Genomic DNA, 15,098 nt, shown 5'->3' on the forward strand with positions numbered 1-15,098 from the left:
AAACTATTTCTTCTGTATTTTGGGATCATCGAAATAAGCAAGAATACTATTTCTACGAAAAAGACCATAGTATTTCATTTTTTCTATTCTTCATTTTGAATATGTAATCGAATATCCATTTTGATTCTAATAGAAGGATACATTTATTGACATTTCAATCTGACAACAGTGACATATAATACTGCTCCTATTTGCATTGTAAAAGACAAAGAATTAAAAACGAGGTAAAATAGTCTTCCTCATTACCTTCTGTAAGAGTTATTGATCATGTTTGCTAGTCTTCTGTTTACAGGAAAGGAAGTTGAAACAGGCATGGTACGAGAGGAAAGCCTCACGGCCACAATTCAGCTAAGTGTCAAAGTAAGAAAGTCAAGCTTTCCATCAGTTATGCAACAAAGACAGATGGGGCAAAATTGCTGCATATTTTCTAACTCTATATAAGTCAATTTTTTTAAACAAGAAATTCCTATTCTAGTCTTCAAACCTCTCCCTCTCTCTTTGGCTAGATCTTAGCCTTACCCGTTCAATTGATTGTTCTAGAAGTCGTTTCGTTAAGTTAATTGAAAAGTCGGTTTTGTCTCATGGATTACTTTACTATATATGGAGACTCTTTTCATGATTGTTTGTTGAATTTGTCTAGAGTCTTAGAGAGATGCATTGAGTCTAATCTAGTTTTAGATTTTGAAAAATGTAATTTTATGGCTTCGTGTGGTATAGTCCTTGGGCATGATATTTCTAAGCATGGCGTTGAAGTTACTCCTACTAAAATCAATGTTATCATTAAGCTCCCTTACCCCACAAATGTGAAGAAGGTTCGTTCTTTCCTTGGTCATGCAAGATTCTACCATAGGTTTATAAAGTATTTCAGGAAGATAGCTCAATTGATGACCTCGTTACTCCAAAAAGATGTAGAATTCAAATTCAATAATAACTGCAAAGTTAGCTTCGATGTGTTGAACGGTGCTTGGTCTTGTGCCCCAATCATTCAGGCTCCTAGATGGGATCTTCCCTTCGAGACCATGTGTGATGCTAGCGACTTTTCTATGGGAGTAGTTTTGGGAGAAAGTAGAGAAGAAGCACCATGTGATCTGCTATGCTTCCAAGCTTTCAACCCGGGCCAATAGAACTTCATCACTATAGAGAATAAGCTTTTAGCTGTTGTTTTTGCAATTGAAAATTTTCATTCTTATATTGTTGGCTCTGAGATTGTTGTGTTCTCTGACCATGCAGCCCTTCGATATTTGATATCAAAGGAGTTTAAACCCTATTTTCTTAGATGGATTCTCCTTCTTCAGGAGTTCAACTTGAAGATCTAAGATAAAAAGAGGTGTGAAAACGCCATTGCCAATTATTTGAGTAGATTGACCACAGATGAGGGATGTCTTCATTCTGATAGAGACTTTTCAAATCAAGCATTGATGCAAGCAGACAATATTCTTATAACTCCATGATATGTAGATCTAGTTAATTATCTGGTCATAGGTAACCTTCCAATCGATTTCAATAGGCGCAAGCGTGATAAGATTAAGAGTGAGTTGAAATATTATGTGTGGGAGAATCCCTACATGTAGAAGTTTTGTTCTATTAGATAATTAGGAGATGTATCCCTAATGATGTATTCTTTTTTGTTTTAACAATTTGCCGTGAGCATACTTGTGGGAGATATTTTAATCCTAAACGAACAGCTAAGAAGGTATTACACTCTGGATTGTACTGGAAAACTCTCGATACGGATGCATACTTTTTCTGAAAAACATGTGAGCATTGTCAAAAGTTTGGTGGGTTGTCCTATAAGAATGAGATGGCTAAGTATTAATTAGAGTATTTCATCTTTACTTAGGAATTAATCAATGATAGAATAACAAATAGTAGGAAAGACTCAATCGAACCCAAACTCTATTTGTTTTATCAATATTCACATTCCGTGCACTCAATTTACTATTGCATCTCATAAATTCACTCCGTGTCATTTTACTTCGCGCATTTTACGTCCATTTCGTAATCATCAATCAAAACGCCCCTCCCCCCTTTCGTTACCATCTATAAGCTTTTCGATTAAGAAATTCATGTGGCTCCCAATGGTTTGACTCCTTGCTTTACTGTACTACCCATTTAGAGTAAGACACAGGAACATGATTATATTTGATTTGGGTCGTAGGAATTTGACGCTCCTTTGGTCCAATCATTACATATGATAAGTTTTTTACATATTCAAATTACGATCCTATTCACAAATGTTGTGTTAATTTGCTTCATATGACACTGACAATCAAAGAATATCAAGAGTCACTTCGGAAGCCTATATTCTTAGAAGCAAAATATATAATCCTATGACAAAAGATGAATGCATAGATTTTGAAAAGTTATAACAATCTTATACTATATTGTGATTTTATAAAATTTTGAAAATCTTATATCAAATAAAGTTCCACAAACGAAAGATAATTTTTCAACAACACTTGTTGGAGCATTCAGACATCTACTCCAACTTCTATGGGCATCCGACGTTCATACCCTTACTTTGCTAAGTTTTTAAGTATTTCATTTGTTATGGTTTGTGGAATTTTTGTATTTCTTTATTGTTTGTTCCAATTTACTCCTACAAGAGTGTATATCCTAGAGCATTAGTCAAAGTTTCTGGTTAAAAAAAAATAAATACTTATATAATATTTACACGCAGAATGCAAAATGAGTAATATAACAAATAAAAAAATTATAATAATAAAATAACCTTTATGTTCCACAAGCTTTATTTCTTCAAGTATTAGTTCATGCCAAAGAACTGCACTTCACACCCACCATAGCTATGTAAACGATTTGTTTCTCTATTAACAAGAAATATGTGTACCAGTTCTCAGTCTACTCGTAGCTAACAGCTTTAAGTATCGATATTCTACAATAATAATACATCTCTCACTACTTGTAGCTAACAGGACAAGTCACCATTTACAAATAGAACAAGAACTTTTAAGGAAAAGATGGATAAAGAGATACTCCACCCAGAACTACTAAGATGAATCATATGCATACCTAAGCCTCAAAGAACTCAATAGCTACAGATAATTACAAGGCTAATCAACCATCATCTGTAGTTCTCCACAATTAACAATTCTACATGGCAGGCGAGGAATATCTAACCTGCTTGTTTCTTGTGATTCAATTTTTTGCACAACATCCATTCCTTCAATAACATGTCCGAACACAACGTGGCGATTGTCCAACCATGGCGTCTGGGTGATGCAAATTGTAGATGCATTAATTATTGACAAAGATGTGAAGAAAAAGAAAATTATTTCAACAAAATATTATGGTGAAACGAAAATAAGTATGCTTTGAATTCAAAAATTCAATGAAAATATGATCAGTTCACCCTTCCAAAATATGTTCTTTCTAGATTTTATGATCTACATAGTACTTCAAGAATGGTGGATTTGTCTTAGTTTGACCTATATTACATGGAAAACCAATCCTTTTTTTTTTCTTTAGTTTGATATGAAACAATTATATTAAGAGAAAATTGACATATAAAAAGAAAAAGGCTCCAGACCTCAATTGTTAAGTTTCGGAAAGATAGAGAAGGTTATGAAGTTTGGTAGATGCAAAGGAGAAGAAAATCAAACACCACCTATAAACTGAGGACGATTGCTACGAAAAAAAGCCCCTACACACCTTGAATGCCTCCACCATAGAATATTCATTTCATTAGAAAACAAATGATCTCGACAACTAACACTAGAACAAAAACGATCTTCTTGACAAAGCTGCTGGAAACATATTACTAAGGAACACATGCTCCTAAACCTATAGTTGTTGATTGTGTATATAATTTGCTAATGACTGGTCATAAATATATTTTAATAAAAGGGTCCTACATTCCTCGAGTTTGGAGTATATATCATACAAAATTAGCAATACACTAATAGGCCCTTTATAAACCAAGCTTAAAGGCAATCTCATTCCCTCTGCAATCATCCATAACCTTATTTTTCAACAAAATTGTCCTAAATGATTAGTTGTTTGAGTTTCTTTATAAATTCCTTTTCCTCCTATTCTTTAGCTATTTTTCTTCAATACCTTAAAAAGAACAGAACTGCAAAATAAAGATTAAAATGAAAGAGGAATACTTCCATACATGTTGAAATTGATAGTCTGCAGTTGAAGTTAACTTCAGAAAAGAATAGGATGCTGAAGTTGAATTACCTTTACAGTACAGATGAAGAATTGGCTTCCATTAGTATTAGGTCCGGCATTGGCCATGCTAAGTACACCAGGTCCTACATGCTTCACTGCAGACAAGTCAAAAGTTATCCATATCATTGAGTTTTAGTTTGATTTCCTTATATTTTTACCCAGAGGCTAATACCAAAAAGTTAATCATTCCAGAAGCATACATGAAAAATTCTCATCTCGAAAACTGGAACCATAGATACTAACACCACCAGTTCCCTGCAGCCAAAATAACAACAATACAGCCTTAACCAGATTGGAGGCATCTTTTCTTGAAAGCCTAAGATACCATTTGTGAATATAGATATATAAATATATACACACATAGACATACGTAAATAAATGTGTACATATGTTCAGGGAGAGAGAGAGGGAGTGCGTACATCTCCATTAGTGAAGTCCCCTCCTTGAATCATAAAATCTTTAATCACCCTATGGAAGGAGCATCCTTTATACCCATATCCCTTCTCACCTGCACCATGATACTTTTATGATAAATCAATGAACAAAGTGGAAAAATTATACTTCAAAAAGATGGTGGACGTTCCAACTTTCCTGTGCACAAGGCTCGGAAGTTCTCTACCGTTCTTGGAACAACATCTCCGAAAAGTCCTATCACGATTCTACCTACCGGTTCACCTCCAATTTCTATGTCAAAAAAGCACTTTGTTGAGACTTCTGCTTGCAACTCTACATCCTACATTATAAGAAAATAAAGCAATTAGGATAATCAAAACAAACAATTATTATGGGCACCTAATTTGATATGAAATTGATAAATAAAGGTAAACATAAAAGTACAAAACAGTAAACAAACAACATAGTGATTTACATGGTTTGTGTTAGTTACGTGCCAGAGGAAGAACAACTTAGTAATAGAGAGAATAGTTTAGATTATAGAGAGAGTTTATATAGCACACTTCTCTAAACTCTAGGGTCAATATTGTAAATACAGCAAATAATGTAAATAAGAATATAACTTAGGTCATTTAGCTACTCACGTACTTGGTCGTTCAAAGGGCCACATAACAGATTAAGACATTCCAACATAATCAATAAAGAACGAGAAGGAGATTTCTGAACAAAGAATCAACTCAATCAGCAAACGTTGAAATATCTAATCCCTTCCATGTTGAGAAGATAGATACATACATATACAACACAAATAACCCGCTAGAAAATCTTTATTTCAATTCAAACTTATAACATGGATTAGAACAGTTTTCCCTCTACTTTCAGCCAGTTAACAGAATTTAAGAACTAAGAAAGAAACAAACATAATAACTCAGTATTTACTTTTGTCGTAGAGTTTACACAGGTGAGTCTTCTGTTCTTCATGGGAGATGCTTCTCTCACGATAGGAAAACTTGAGCGTTGAGATCCCCATGTTAGTGTTCTTACAGGGAAGTTCATAGTTTGAACTTGCAAAGAAATCGACCTAGAACTTGTGGAACTACATATCAGTTGGGTATTGGGAGAATTTAACGAAGGTTGGCAACATTTTCCCTGTAGATGAAACAAATTCATAATGTATACAACTGGGGTTCCAACAGATAAACAAGAAGAGGATATGAAGAAGAAATTAAACAAAAATTAACAGGAATCACTCGATCTCAAGCTACGAGGAACAAAAGAACTTGGAATATGATATGAACGGTGTAAATGCAGGTGTCGTAAAGTTTGAAGCGCAGCGGAAGTTAGAAGAGAACCTGTGAAGGATAAGGAAGAGGGCCCAACACACTCATTGGGATTGCGGAGGCCATGGCTGTTATCTGCAAGAAATTTCACCGGATAACTTCGATAATCCTATGTCCTTGCTTGGGACTGTGTCAATTGATTTTCTGTTTTGAGTGTTTTCTATACAATCTTTTGGTGGAAAAAAAAAAGAAAGAAAAAAAAGGAAAGAAAAAGATGGTAACACGTTTGAAGGGCAAAATGTTTTCCGAATTAGAGAAATGGAAAAGTAGAGGAGTTTTAGGGACATAAATCAGGGGATTTTCAAAATTTAAAAAAAAAATCAGGAAAATTACTTACGTAAAATAGTAAATTTTAATTAATTTGATAGAGGTGGATAGAAGTCTATCCATATTTACAAGTGAGAGAAACTTATAGATTGATACCATGTGATAAATGTGGAAAGAAGTCTATCACTATTTATAAATATTTTTTTTACTATTTTTGTCAATAATTTGAAAATTTTTATATTTATAAAAAAATTTCTAATTAATTGATAATTGATAAGTAATCAAGATACCCATAACTAATTTACCTAAAAAAATATAGATTTTTAAATCATTATTTTCAAATGTAGGAAAATGAGTCAATTTATTTATTAATATAGATTTTTAAATCATTGTTTTCATGACATTAATAAGTTTGTGAACATTGATAAATGTATAGACATTAATTGATATCTATTAGTGTCTATCATTAATAAAAGTGGCATTTTGATATATATAAAAATATTTTCAACAACTTTATCCTTTAAAACAATTGCCCCTTTTTGTTTTGTCGTTTGAGACAATTACCTATTTTTAAATTCTAACAAATTAGACGGTGTTCAAAATATATTTTATCTAACCAAAAATTTTTAATTAAAAAATCCCAAAATACGTATTGTTTAATTTTGAAAAAAAAAATATACTGAAAAAGGTTTGAGTGTTTGGCAACCATAACTTTTGAAAAAATGAGTTTTATGAAATGAGTGTTTAATGGTAAATTTGTCTTAATTTGTATGACTCTTAAAATTACCAAAACGCCTTCAAAAGTCATCTACCATACTTCCACTAAATTGTCATGGCTACCACTACCCTCTATTAGCCAACTCCAGCCCTGCCGCCTCCGACCACCACCACCACCAACTCCATCGACAATCACCCTAGATGACCATTATTTTAAATTATTAGTTCATAACATTTTATAGTGATCTTTTATAGTAATTTGACATTAATAAGAGCACTTTTAGTATGTAACAAAACAAAATAACATAAAAACATTTTGAGAAAGAGTTGCCAAATATATGAATACTTTTATTATAAATCGTTTTTTTATCCAAATTGTTTAAATGAAAATTCTTTTCGAAAACTTTTTCCAAGTCAATTCAAACTGGCAATGTATATGGCCAAAAATTTTCGAATTAGAAAAATTCCAAAAGAGTTTTCTAAATCATAACAAACTATTCAAAATACGTTTCATCTAAACAAAAATTTCAAAATTAGGAAGTTTCAAAAAACACACAATTTTAGATCATAAAGAACTATGTTTGGTCGGTATTCAAAATACATTTTATCTAAATAAAAATTTTCAAATTAGAGAAAAATCTTCCTTTCTAATTTTGAAAATAAAGGTGAAAACTTTTTTAAAATTCAAACTTGGAAGAACAAAGTATAATGTACCTATGCTTTCTTCAATAAGCTTTTAATCATCTGGAAAAAAAAAATTACAAAAAATGACAAACGATTAATTATAGGTAGGAAAAATTACAGTATATTTGTCATACGAATCTACTTATGCCAAAATTTGGACGGAAAAAATGCATTTTACCTTCACGTGACAACAATGGTGAATTTATAATTTGCACTCCGTGTGGTGCTTGCCACACAGACTCTGATGCTTAGTTAAAAAGTATAATTGTGTAGCAAATAGAAAGTTTGAGTATTAGAATGGACTTACTTCCTTAAGTCATAATGATTTATGTATAGAGAAATTCTGACCTAGAGCATTCATCTCAAAGTTTTCGAGTCATGTTAGGCAGAGCCAAATGGATTAGGACACCAACACACCTAAAATATGTGTTATTTGCCCTTGATTTAGGATAGTTTTTTATATGATTTTATTATATTTGATGTCGTTTGTTACTGATTTTCAGGGTTATGCTCGAGTTCATGATTCAATATTAAAACGAGCTAAAAATGTCCTAAATATGTCTAAGGAGGTCAAAACCAAGCCAAACATCAAAAGGAGGGAGGAAAAATTGAGGAAAAAAAAAATCAAAAGTTACCTAAAAATAGGGCAGTGTCGCGATGCTGCACCTTGGTGCAAAAACCCGAGAGCATTAGATTGGAGATTGTTGTCGCGCAACGCTTAGCACTACGGCACCATGCGAGAGCATTGTGGCGCTTTATCAAAGCATCGCATGGTGCTACAATAGATGGAAAGGGAGATGTACACAGATGTAGGGTAGTGTCGTAACGTTAGGCAGTATTTATGGAAAGAAATTGCATTTTTGTATATCTTTTCCTATATATTGATATGGGGTTTTGGCTATTGAATTAACTGATGGCACCACGAACTTTCAGAGTCTCTTAAAGCATGTTTTAACCTAGATTTAGAGGGAGAGACTTAGAGATTTGTTTGGAAGCCGTTCGAGATCTTAAGGTGTGAATCGAGGCAAGATTGATAGCTTTAATTTTCTCCATCCTCTTTACTTCTCTTTGCTATTTTCAATGTCATGCTTCTTAATTTGGTTCTAAAAAATTAGTAATCAATTATGTTTACATGAGAAAATATTGTTATTGAAAGATAATGATCTGATTAATAGTTTCTAGACTTAAATATATCAATAACACAATAATTTGTAAAAATATTTGCATGATTTAATGAAGTAATTAACACCCTTGAATGCCTTTGATTTTTTAATTTTACACTTATCCTTTATTTGCTTTCTTTATTTGGAAAATAAAAATATCATCAAAATTCCAATCCTTAGATAAAATCAAAACAATTTTAGAATAGATAAGCCTAATATGGGCATTTGATAAAATCAAAACAATTTTAGAAGGATGAGGCTAAGGGCAAGGAGGTTGGTTTGGGCTTTTAGCCCATACTATCTTCTTCTCAAGGCCCATATAGGCTGTAGTAAACTCCATTCACCAAACAGAGAGGGTAGGTCTCTGTCTCATCTTTAGTCGAGGTTGAGGAGGTTGGTTTGGGCTTTTAATCCAAACTATCTTCTTCTCAAAGCCCAAATAAGTTGTAGTACGCTCCATTCACAAAAAGGAAAGGGTCAGCCTCGACCTGATCCTTGGCCAAGATCGAGGTAAATGGGCTACCTTTGCTCAAAGCCAACCAATCCCATTACTTTAAGCCCATCTTATCCTCTTGATCCAATTGCTCGTATGTTTACTATTGTTTTCTTGGCCCGGTAGCTTCCTATTCTTCGCTATGTTTCTTCTATCCTTCGGTCCAAAAATCACCCATAACATTAGCCTCCACTCCCAAGGTACGGTTTGTGGTTTAACTATGTTTCATAGGCTTAGCTTCAGTGAAATCAACTTGGGAGTACAATCTCCTCTTCTATTGACATGTTATCTTGTTGCGAGACTTATCTTAGGCTTTGGAGGTGTTGGGCCTATCAAACCAAACTTTTTTTAGGTTTAACTAATTTTCCAATGCGTTTCTTTGCCTTATAGTGAAGTTATGTGTCAAATTGTGTTATGCCCGCTCTACTGATAGGCCTAGGCAGCAAAACATTACTCTCCTAATCCAAGGTGGGCCTAGAATCATGAGCAGACTAGGAATATTATCCAACTAATCCTATTCAGGCTCAACCATCTTTCTGGTATCCTTCCCCACCCTAAAGGTGAAGTTATGGTTACTTCACCCATCATTTCTATGGATGGGTCGTAGCTTTCATTCACAATCAACTACCACGTACTTTGCTTATAAAAGGCCGCTTCCTAATCGTTAGAGTTTGTGCAGCTTCATCTATAGGTGTTGTTCACTCAGACACTTCCTCATAAGGCTTCAGAGTTATATTAGGATTTTATCCTTTGATTCACTAGGCTGGGGGCATGTCTCATTGGATATTTGGCTGAGGTCAGCCTCAGGCCAAGGTGGAGCACCTTCTTATAACCATATTTGGTACCAAAGCTAATCTCTCAGGTCGGGGCATGTATGGAGCATGCCCCATTAGAAATTTTATGTGGCTGGTCGAGGGCAAGCGTGCTGGCTTGGGCCAAGCCCAGTCAACCTTCTTTTTTATTTTTTTTTCCTTTTAATCCATTTTGGTCCTCAGTGGTCATGATCAACTTAAATCATGTATTTTCTTGACTTTGTTATTTCTTTTTCATTTTCTTTTAAGATAACCAAGATAGTGCCAAAAGACGAAACATTGTGTTTATAATAGTTTGAGTAAAAGACATCCTATCAACTTTCTAAACAACTCAATAATACTAAACCTTCAGGTGTTCTCCATTCCATGGATGAGGGAGAGTTCGTCTTTCCTGGTCTACTAATGTATACATGCTTAGTCTGACTACTCTGATAACTCGATTCGGACCTACTCTAATTGGCCCAAGCGCTCTTGCAGTTGGATCTCAGGTATTCTAAAGGAGTAGAATTCCATAGCGGAAGCGTGTGAACGCACGTGCCAATGTAACTTAATTTGAAAAACTCGAAAAAAATATAGAAATTATAGAAGAACAAGATAAATATTTATAAATTACAGCATGCTTCTAGGGAAAAACATATGAGAAGAACTAACCCTTGAAGGATTTTCTTCTCATAATTCCTTTCCTCGAAACTGAACAGCACAAAGGTAAATCTCCCTCAAACTGGAAAACGCCTCTCACAAACAAACAAGTCACGAACATAGGTTACCACCACTTGGTTTCCTCGCTATTCTCGTGAAAAAGAATCAAAGATGTGTGGGCTCCTTAATTTGGTAAGGAGAAGTGATTTTGTGTGAGATAGGTTTCTTGAAAAAGAAGATGAAGAATTTAGAGAAAACTTTTTCTTCTTCTTCTAAGTGATTTACACGTTGGATTGAAGCTTCTACCAAATGAATCTTCTCCCTCCTATTTTACGTGAGAGTGAGTTGGTTGGAGAGAGAATTAAAACTCCCCTCCACTAACTCACAATAACTCCCAGTAGGAGTTACTGTTTTGAATTTAAATAAATTATATATTAAATCAATTTTAGTATATAATTAAATAAATATTAATTAATTAACCATTAATAAATTAATATATTAAACATTATATATTTAATTTAATTTGAATCATATTCAATTAACAACCCCCCACATAACCTATAGTTTTAATATGAATCTCATTCATATTAATTTTAATCTATAGTATTATATAAATCTTATTCATATAATTAATATTTGAATCTTATTCAAATATTTGTCTCTCACATATTATAAAGTATAATTTTAAATCTTATTCAAATTAACTTTATGTTATAGTATATCATACACATTATATTAATTGTATCTTATAGAATTAAATCTCTTATTTAATTTGAACAATTTAAATTAATCCAAAATTAATTTATTCTTGTTTTACCCTTAGTGAGCTAACAAGAAGACCTTGCGGACCTACAGATTAGAAGCTCTAATAATACGAAATCATTAACTGCAGGTCACTCTATTAAAGATCCACAACTGCACTCTTTGCACTGTAGATATTTTTCTATGTCCATGATATAATCAATCAACAGTAAATCGACCCTTCACGAATCACTCATCATTACAGCTAGATCAAATTATCATTTTACCTCTGTAGTTACATCTAACTCCTTAAGTACCATTGATCTCTTTAATGAACTAACAGTTTATAATCCAACTATAAACTAATCCCTCTCAGGCCAGTAAAAGAGTAAGGCCCCAATGTTCAATACTCGAAATCAACTCTTAAGGGGGCAATTCATCTACTTACACTAAAGACGGGAAGGATTGAATTCCATTTTGTGTAGCTATGTTCCCAGTACCATACTCGAACAAATCTCCAAAATGGTAGGCTTATTGAGTCGATGAATCTGGCAACTCTCACCCATACAGATCAAAAGAACGCCATCACAAATAGAAGTTCATGACTCACTCAAGATTAAGGTCGAGTCACATATGATCATCCTATGAAATGTTAATCTCTTCAATTAACGATGTTATAAAGAGATGCTAATCATTTTGTGGTATGGTCTTATACAAACTCTTTATATAGGATACCTCCACTCACATGTTTCCACATGAACGATTAAGATCAGATCGTTTGTAGCCAAGATTAAGGTTGAGTAACATATGATCATCCTATGAAATGTTAATCTCTTCAATTAACGACGTTATAAAGAGATACTAATCATTTTGTGGTATGGTCTTACACAAACTTTTTGTATAGGATACCCCCACTCGTATGTCTCCACATGAATGATTAGGATCAGATCGTTCATATCACTTACAACTTTTGTAACAATTACAAAGTGAGTCGTATTCATAGTGTCACCAGGATAAGGTACCCAACCTTTTCCATATACTACAAACCATTTAGGTTATTACTTTAACATGATCCACTTGTACGTCAACCACATACATAATTAAGTTACAAAAAATAATCTTGGATCTTAGTTTATTGGATTGAGTTAATGCAATCTAAATATCGAATAAAATAATACCTTATTTTATTAAATAAATAATTCATATATGAAATTTACAAGTATATGGATAACATTGGGTACCTCATCTTGGTGACACTATTGGATGTGGCCTATTTTGTATACTGATACAAATGATGTGATTCCAAAATCATTCATGTGGAGACATGTGAGTTAGAGGATCTTACGCAATGAGTTTGCATAAAATCGGACCTCGAAATAGTCAATTTTCTTTATAATGACCGTTTACTATTAAAATTGACTATTTCAAATTCATTGACCTAGGGTAACTCGATCTTAATCCTGAGTTAATTATGAACTCCTGTTTATTCGGGATTATCCTTTGATCAGTATGGGTGAGAGTAGTCCAACAGAATTCTCAATAAGCCTCCCATTTTGGGGATAAGACTTGATAGATAGTTGGGGCCATAGTTTTGCAAGATGGAATTCACTCCTACCCGACTTAGGGTTAGCAGATAGGTTATTCTCTTAAGCGCTAATTCCTGGTCTTGAGCAACAGGCCCATGCTCTCTTGTGATCGAGAAGGACATGGTTTATAAGTTGGACTATAAACTAATTGTTCAATGGAGGATCAGTGGAATCTTAAGGAGCAAAATGTATTTATAGGGTAAAACGGTAATTTTGTCCTAGCTGTAATTACGAACGACTTGTGAAGGATCAACTTACTGATTATGGTTAAAATGGACAGAAATATATCTACAGTGAGGAGAGTGCAACTATCGAGCTATAGTGTTGTGCCTCGGTAGTTAACGAATATTGATTAACTCGGTCTAAAGAGTTTAACCAATTAATCTCAAATCGTTGGAGCTCATGATCTGTAGGTCCACATGGTCCCTCTACTAGCTTGTAAAATTATCTTGAATTAGTGAATTAGTGGACTTGAAAAAATTCAAATTCGAAATTAGGATTTTGAATTTGAAGTATTCAAATTCAATTTAGGGTTTGTTTAATTGTATTCGATACAAATATATGTTTAATTTATCGAAATTTAACGTAATCAGAGAGATTATAATATTTAAATATTTGATTTAATTATAAATTAAATTACATGAATAGGATTCATGTATCAATTAGGTGTTTAATTGATTTAATATTTGATATTAAATTATTATTATTTAAATTAATTAATTAAATTTGTTTAATTAATTATTTAAGTAAATCATTTTTCAAAATTAAAAATTAAGAATTGAATTACAATTGATTTTGTGAAAATCAATTTTGATTTATTATATTGAAAATGATTTTTTATTTTTAAAAATTAGATAGTGGATTAATCCAACTTTTTTGTTGTATTAATCCACTAAATTGAAGGCCTAAGCATTAATATTAATGCAATTTAAAGTTTCAAACTGCATTAATGCTAAGTGCTTGCATGAATTGAACATATAAAATGTTCAAATTTTCAAATTATTGGAGCATGCAAACTCAATTCTTTAAAAGTTCTGAAAAATATCTCCAGCTCAAACCTCCTCTTGAACACACTCAAATTCAACTAAAATTCAAAGATTCTACCTCTCAATCTTAGGTAGAGAATAGTAGAGAAGGTCTTTGTGGTGGTCATCTATTGATTTGAAGTTCTAATTTGTGGAGGGAAGCTGAAATTGAAGAGAATCTTCAAAGGTATTGTATTGTAGAAACCCTCTTCTGAATTTTGTTTCAATGCATGTTTTAAACTCAAATTAAGTGTAATTAGAATGCTTATTGATTCTGATTTCTTCAGCTGAATGTTAGTTTACTCTATCAATTGGTATCAGAGCATGATTTAAATACGCAATTATCATTAATTTGAGTTTGGTGGGTGAATTTCTAAGATTGCATATTTCTGTGACTGATATGGTTGAAATTTGATTTTGGCATTAGATTTCTCTTTAATTATGAAGTTTAATTTGTAATTTTCTCTTGATTGATGAGTTTATATGTGTGCTCTAGAGTTTATAATTTTATTAGAGTCAATAGAGTCCAAATTAGGTTGTAATTGAAGATTGAAGAAGGCAAGTTCTGTAATAGAAAACTAAAGAACAGCTTCTGTCCAGGCAGTGTTGCAATGCTACCTTCATAGTGTCACAATTTACTTTTGTTCGAGCCCGTGGAGTCGCAACGTTGGAATGAGCATTGCAGCGTTGTTCATCCCAGCCCATCAACACGTGTATTAGAGCCGGTTTGTGTGGAAGGACAGGTTCGATCGGTTTTCAACCATTCCAGTTTGATTCAGCCATCCTTGGACCGATTCAGCGTCTTTTGAAGGTTTGGAGGTCTGGTTCGGACGATTTGGGTCTGGTTCGGGTTAGTTCACGCGGTCCAGAATGGTTTTGAAGTTTTCGACCTATTTTGTAATAATTTGATTGTTGTTTGCTTAGGATGCCAAAGTTGAACCATATTGGTAATGTTTAATTATTTTATGCTTGTGATGTATATTACATTTGGATTAAACATGTTTGTGCATATAGAATATCATTTAGATTTAAAATCCCACGATTTGA

The 15,098-nt window shown here is 33.1% G+C and overlaps 1 protein-coding gene across 1 annotated transcript; it reads right to left on the reverse strand.

Moving 5' to 3' along the window:
* Positions 1-2,801: 2,801 nt before the first annotated feature.
* Positions 2,802-6,172, reverse strand: LOC120067699 (peptidyl-prolyl cis-trans isomerase A1). The gene is made up of 7 exons (XM_039019237.1): positions 5,937-6,172; positions 5,524-5,733; positions 4,783-4,924; positions 4,611-4,699; positions 4,392-4,446; positions 4,201-4,286; positions 2,802-3,230 (listed from the first exon to the last, which is right to left on the reverse strand). Exons 1-7 carry the CDS (start codon positions 5,988-5,990, stop codon positions 3,072-3,074), a joined length of 795 nt encoding a protein of 264 aa, XP_038875165.1. The 5' UTR covers positions 5,991-6,172; the 3' UTR covers positions 2,802-3,071.
* Between the last annotated feature and the right edge of the window lie 8,926 nt (positions 6,173-15,098).

This window comes from Benincasa hispida, chromosome 12 (genome assembly GCF_009727055.1).
Source record: "Benincasa hispida cultivar B227 chromosome 12, ASM972705v1, whole genome shotgun sequence".
Lineage (NCBI taxonomy): Eukaryota > Viridiplantae > Streptophyta > Magnoliopsida > Cucurbitales > Cucurbitaceae > Benincasa > Benincasa hispida.

Coding starts and splice junctions, on each gene's coding strand:
- LOC120067699 (XM_039019237.1), bottom strand. CDS start 5,990: ATGGCCTCCGCAATCCCAATGAGTGTGTTGGGCCCTCTTCCTTATCCT. Junction 5,734..5,936: donor CTCTTCCTTATCCTTCACAG/GTTCTCTTCTAA, acceptor TTTCATCTACAG/GGAAAATGTTGCCAACCTTC. Junction 4,287..4,391: donor TCGAGATGAGAATTTTTCAT/GTATGCTTCTGG, acceptor ACTTGTCTGCAG/TGAAGCATGTAGGACCTGGT.